The sequence below is a fragment of the Toxotes jaculatrix genome, chromosome 16, assembly GCF_017976425.1.
Source record: "Toxotes jaculatrix isolate fToxJac2 chromosome 16, fToxJac2.pri, whole genome shotgun sequence".
Taxonomy (NCBI): Eukaryota; Metazoa; Chordata; class Actinopteri; family Toxotidae; genus Toxotes; species Toxotes jaculatrix.
This window is the reverse complement of record NC_054409.1, coordinates 10,544,618-10,551,116: the sequence shown is the minus strand read 5'-3', so window position 1 is coordinate 10,551,116 and position 6,499 is coordinate 10,544,618. Positions and strand designations below refer to the sequence as shown.

Sequence of the window (6,499 nt, the reverse complement as noted above, 5' to 3'; positions counted from 1 at the left end):
CATGACCTCAAAATGTCATAAAAAACGTCATAGTACAGTAAGGCGTCAAAATCGGCCAAAAAAAGTCAAATTTTTTTTTGACCTCAAAATGTCATAAAAAACGTCATAGTATAGTAAGGCGTCAAAATCGGCCAAAAAAAGTCATATTTTTGTATGACCTCAAAATGTCATAAAAAACGTCATAGTATAGTAAGGCGTCAAAATCGGCCAAAAAAAGTCATACTTTAGTATGGCCTCAAAAATTCATATAAAAACGTCATACAGAGGTAAGGCTTCAAAATATACCAAAAAAAACTCATTTATTAGTAAGTTCTCAAACAGTCATAAAAAACGTCATATGTAGTGATGGCTGATTTAGGCTTTGTAGAAGATTCTACACCTAACTTTTAAAAAAATGGTTCATTACCCGAGGCTTCAATGACACAGTGCTCGAGTAGGACATCTAGTGGGAATCGGCTCTTTTGGCTCGGCTCACTAAAAAGATCCGGCTCTTTCGGCTCCCAAGCGGCTCTTCAGATTGTTTTGTTGATTAAATTAACCACAAGTTGTTTGTGGAGCAGGCTCTATAAGAAATTCTTTTCTTCCAGACTCTACACTGTGCCTTTGTAATATCAATATAATTGAAATGGTTCCATATTTTGCTTCTTTTCCTGGTGTCACCAATTTTCTTAACTATACTTTTCTAATGCGTCGATGTTGTCTTTTGTTGTTGTCTCTAAGAGCCGGCTCCAAGAGCCGTTTCATTCGCGACCCACACATCACTATTCATGAGCTACCGCGCATGTGTCGGAGCCTCGGGTGTCAGAGGATCATCACTAGCAATAACCAGTGCAGTGCAATGGGGTGAGTATCGTTATATTTATCAGCCGGTTGCTCAGAAATCCCTTAAAAACACGTGAATTAGCCAACATGCAATTGAATTATGTCTTTTAATTGGAGGCGAAGGGCGTCGTGTTGTGGAATTCAGTGGTTTTAGCATCGCTAGCGGCGACAGCTGCTGTCCGCCTACACAAAGCAGCGTCTTTCAGTGTCACTGTTAGCCACTTAGCTCCTAGCTAGCTGCCATCGTCAGTGGTACAGTAATTGTAGTTCGGTAAAACGAGGTTAACAAACACATCTTTCTCTTTAAACGCTCCAACATTAACGTGTTAATGTCAGACGAATAAATATGGCGTTAACCACGATCCTAACAACAGTTACTGTGGGTTATCCGCTGCCAGTGGGTGACAAAAATAAACAGCTAATTAAATTTTAATGCATAGGAGCGTAACGTTGGGAGATTTGTTTTTCTTCAAGAGATGGAGACTTTGTGTTTGCATGAGCAGCTGGTAACGATGGGATGAATTCAGAAAGGCTGCCGTTTGTCCTACATTTCACCCAGTTGCGTGAGAAACAGGGACCTATTTTAACATCCCCCCCTGGGTGAAAGACTCCATGAGCAACGATCTCCCAAATGAACCCGCTGTGTTTGGATGGAAAGTGAGGGTCTAGAGTCTACTGTCCCAGGCTTTTTCTCTTCATCGTAGTGCAGGTTAAATGGGCAGCCTTCAGACCAGCAGTGCATATGAACACAGTCACTGTACAATGGTTGCTTATTATGCATTTCAAGTAAGGCAAGGGTACCCAGCCCAATCAGTATAGGGTGGATAAACAACTGAAACAGTAATATAGAGTGATAGAGCCTCATGCATTGCATCATTTGTACCTTTATGTCAAACATATCTTGTATAATCAAGACACAACACTAACATATATCCATGCTGGGAAGTTTTATTTATAAAAGTTGTTGTAACTGTTGTAATGCATGTAGTTTTTGTTTTTTATCATGTTGTCATGTTTATCGTCTTTATTTGTTAGAGTGAGACAAAGATTATCTCCTTCCCCCGTTTGGACAGTGACATTTCATTCTGTTCTTGATGCACTGTGATATAGGAACATTATCAAAACCTCATGGCAGTTTTATTTATTTACTGGCAAAAACAATAGATTTCTTTCATTAAATGTGTGAGTGTTTAAGTGGTATAAGCAGGTACTGTACTGTGATACATAATTAACACACCCATGTAGGAATTACAGTTAGAATATAGTTTTTCAGGAAAATGAATGAGGAGATAAAAGAAGGAACACACACAAGTCCATGGTCTATATTACTGTTTTAAATAATGTGTAGTCTAAACCTGTTTGCATTTAGTTTATAACGTTTATGTTTTTTTCGTGCATATCCATTGTTTATAGTTCAAAGAGTTTCAGATAACTTAAAGCAACTTTCCTTCATTAATCCCTCTCCTTCGTTCTCTTCCCAGTCTACCTGAATCTTGCTGACCTTCAGTGGCGACTGGCTCGCACAGCCATCTGACAGCATGCAGGGATTCTACTCCAAGCTCGACTCCTCCCTCTCCTCGTCCCCACTACTGGGGATGGGCCTCGGGGGAGACGGTGCTCCTGTACCTCTCAGCCTGGCTGTGGAGACGGAGAAAGCTCAGGCCCTCCTACAGACATTCAGCTCCGCCTCTCTGCTGGCCTCTGCAGGACTCGGCATGTTCTGTGTGGTGGCTGACCATGCCCTCCAACTGTCGGTCATCCAGCAACACCTGTGGCTGCGTGCTGCCTTGGACAATGCCACGCATGGATTAGTTGGGCTGTGGTCATGGGCGGTTGTTATTGGACTGAGGAAAAAGAGCGATCTGTATGAGGTGCTGCTGGCTGGTCTTCTGGCATCAATCATAGACCTGGACCACTTCTATATGGCTGGATCCCTGTCACTCAAGGTGAGACCTGCACCCTTACAAACAAAAGGAAAAACCATAATTAGTGAGTGGATAAACATAACGAATGCAGATTCTCCCACACAGGTGCACTTGCATGGCACAGCTATGTGGCATGTATAAAAATGCTGAGCAGGCCGAGTTGATTCTGATTTTTTGAAACCATCATTACAATTGAATGCATTCTTTTGCTAGTTTATTAAATATAAAAAAACTGAAATCTCTCATTCAGTTTGATTTGTGGTCAGGCGCTTCCTGTTTGCTTTGATTTCCCATGAGATGTGTCTAGAAATTGATTGGCGTCCACCTCAGGCAAATTGAATTGATTGACATGCTTTAGAAAGGGCACACACTCGTGTGAACCCAGTGATCACTCTGACAGAGATTCAGACATCCTGTGCAGAGATGGAAGAACCCGGCCTCTTCATGCCAAATGCCATTTAAAGGACTCTGAGAACATGAGGAAAAAAGATTCTCTGATCTGATGAGGGAAAAATTATAGATTATTAAACCAGACGATTTTCTGTGTTCCTTTGAAACCTGATCTTCTGACTTATTTGTTGCATATCCTTCAGAGTATATCTAAACAAAGTTGAGATGTCAGGTTCCCCATTATTTTTTTTATTAGATTTTTTTTTTTTTTTACATGCATGCATTCAGCTTTTGTTTGTAGCTTTGATGTGTGAGCACAGACGTGACCTTTTGAAGAAAAGCAGCTACAGATTTATGCAAACATTTGGGCTTTTTTTGGGCAATTTAGTCATTGTATAAACTGCATCGAATGTATTTTTAAACCGTTTTCATAAGAACAGAAATCAGCCAAATTCCTGATCAGTGTTAGAAATGTGACTCACAAGCCTCCAGACTTCCTGCAGCAAAGGGCACGCAGTAATAATATTTATAGATTGTGCCGAAGAACATTTTGCTAAACATTTACTGGTCATTTCCTCTCCCACTTTCCATCCAGGCTGCTGTGTCCCTCCCTCAGCGTCCTCCTCTACACTGCTCCTCTCTCATCCCCGTACTCTGCCTCTCCCTCCGCTTTCTCATGTGGATCGGACGCCTCAAAGATGCTTGGTGCTCCTTGCCGTGGATGCTTTTCATTTCCATGGCGACGCACCACGTCCGGGATGCCGTGCGCCACGGATTGTGGGTGTGCCCTTTCGGCAACACGACACCGATCCCCTATTGGCTGTACGTCAGCACCACAGCGACCCTTCCTCACCTGTGTTCAGTGCTCATGTATCTGACAGGAACTAGGGACGTGATCTCCACCAAACACGGGGTGGCCATCGATGTTTAGAGGCCACTGACTCTCCATCAGCGTCTAATACTGATCGGGTATGATCACCTCTGGGTAAATATGTTGTAAGTTGTTTGAAACAACTTGTAGATACTTGAAATTACTGGAGAATGCAATGGTATTAGTGGAAATGATGAAAGATCAACTTAAAACATGTTTTTTCAGCTTGGCTGAGGAGAAATCCAGCGAAGGAATTCATTTTTTTCTGGTTTGTTTCCAATCACAAGGATGAAGAAACAGTCACTATATGAAAATGGAAAACAAAAAAACCCTTACAGTCTAAACATTTGGGTTTCCTTAGATGGAAACATCTGTAAAATAACAAATTAGCTTTTCAGAAACAGAACATTCCAGTACGAGTGCCAACCACAATGTTTTTTTTTTTTGGTGAGATTTCTTTTTTTCTGGTAACATGACATTGTATATGAATGCTGTTCACTTATCTATAGAGTGATGTGGTTCTCTAACAATTGTCTTAAGTGTTTGGGGAGTGACCCTTTAAAGCTTTGACATATCGTTTTGCAGAGGCTCACCTGCTATCTGTTCATCTACCCAAACCCAAATATGGGACCCAAGACTTGATTTCCACTAAAGGCACAAGTGTTGACATCATTTCTTGAATCCCCCCCCAAGAACTCTTATTACCTTAACTACCACTATCCGTCCTTATCCTAAGAACACTCAAGGAACAGTCAACCAAAGGTCAACCACAGGCTGTATGACACTGACATATTGTTAGCAGTGTTACTTTCACCCTCAGTGCATCCAACAGTGTGTTTCCACTGTGCGTTTAAGATTGTTCATCTGCCATTGTAGTGAAATTCAGTGCATCGTAGCTAGGTGTTTAAGTCACTACCACAGTCCAACGACAGATTAAACATTAACCAAAACCATGATTATCGTGTGCATCACTAAATGCAGCACCTGTCACCCCTCCGGCTGCTTGGCTGAGCCTTATTGTCCAGTCAAAGACAACGGTTCCTGTAGAAGCCAGTTTTTGCACGTCAGAGTTGCAGCAGTGGTTTTCAGTGCCAAATGTGTCAGCCACGTTGACGGGACAAGGATTTTAGAGTTGCCCGACGTGGTGGTATTCCTTGTTTGTTTTTAAAATTTGCAGGATCTTGACACGGCATCAGCATTGTTGGATTTAGCTGAAATCCTCTTTTCAATAACTATGGACTTTTTAAAAATCCTTTTAATCCAAAGCACCAGTTTTGTTGGTGATACTCGTTGGATAAAAAGGCTGGGTTTTTTTTGTTGTTGTTGTTTTTTCCTGCATCCATGAATCACCCTGCAAAGTGAGAAGTATTCCACTGTTAAGAGATACTGTGCTGAAGATGCTGTACAGTTCAGACTGTTGGCTTATTTTCTGGATTCTTACAGTTGCACCAACACTTTCTTTTACAGGAAACTTTACTCATTATGTTATGTACATTTAGAGATTTGTTACAGCAGAAGTAAAGTATGAAATATGACAGATGACTTTGAACTTTAATGTTATTTTGAAGTGACCTCTGTTTTACACCAACCATAGAAAGGATAAGGGAAAGGAGAAGATGAAACTAAGGGTTAACTGTGTATTTATTTTAAACATTCAAGGGAGTAATTTGTAAAATAGTGTTCATTACAAGTAATATCTTCATATTACATGCTGATAGTTAACGAAATGTTAAAAAAAAAAAAAGAAGAAAAAAAACAAATTCTTGCTGTATTTTGTCCTATCGCAGTTTTTATTATGCTACTGTACTTAAATGATTGAGAGTGCACAGTACAGTCTACATGCTGGAATTCTCATTTGGCTTTTCAGTGGTGAAACCATGAATTTCGCAGAGGGACGTGGCCTCTCTATTTTAAGAATATATCAGACATTAATATTATAATTCACCAAGACAGAGCGTTTGGAGGTAAAGTCATTACACTGCTTTAGATGTAGACTGATGCACATTCCTTAACAGTATTAATACTGTGTTTTAAATAATGCATAATAATTTTAATGATAATATGTTGTATTAGAGTGGATTTAATGGGTTTTAAGGACTTGTATCATTTGAATGTAACTGACATGATTTCAGTATAAAAGGGATGGTGGACTCCTCCAGAGGTTCATAATGATCCGTATCTATGTTTTTTAACTGTGAAAGATTTTAGTTTACATCACAGTTTTCTCAAAAATCAGCCACAAAAATATTTTAATTTCCATCAAATTTCTTTTTCTTTTTTCTTGTAAAGCTGGTGATTAAAGTTGTGGTGATGCTTATTGTCCACTAGGTGGCTGCAGTGAGCTGTGATAATTCATTATTTGTTTCACTTCTGATAATTGCATAAATTTTTCTCTGTTAATTTAAGTGGAGTAAGGAGTCACTGCTCAGTCTTGAATTTTAAATGAGATAAAAAGATTGGCACTCAACAGGTCCTGTTATAGGAAAAAAAG

The 6,499-nt window shown here is 39.9% G+C and overlaps 1 protein-coding gene across 1 annotated transcript; it reads left to right on the top strand.

Annotated features, from left to right (window-relative positions):
- Window positions 1–765: 765 nt before the first annotated feature.
- tmem267 (transmembrane protein 267) lies at window positions 766–5,797 on the top strand. Its single transcript, XM_041059766.1, has 3 exons — window positions 766–843; window positions 2,304–2,768; window positions 3,733–5,797. The coding sequence occupies exons 2-3, from the start codon at window positions 2,361–2,363 to the stop codon at window positions 4,066–4,068; spliced, it is 744 nt and encodes a 247-aa protein (XP_040915700.1). The 5' UTR covers window positions 766–843; window positions 2,304–2,360; the 3' UTR covers window positions 4,069–5,797.
- The last annotated feature ends 702 nt before the right edge of the window (window positions 5,798–6,499 follow it).

Bases quoted from the DNA above. Each gene is read 5' to 3' on its own strand.
- tmem267 (XM_041059766.1), top strand. From the start codon at position 2,361: ATGCAGGGATTCTACTCCAAGCTCGACTCCTCCCTCTCCTCGTCCCCA. The intron at 2,769-3,732 runs GTGAGACCTGCA...CTTTCCATCCAG, and splicing joins CTGGATCCCTGTCACTCAAG to GCTGCTGTGTCCCTCCCTCA.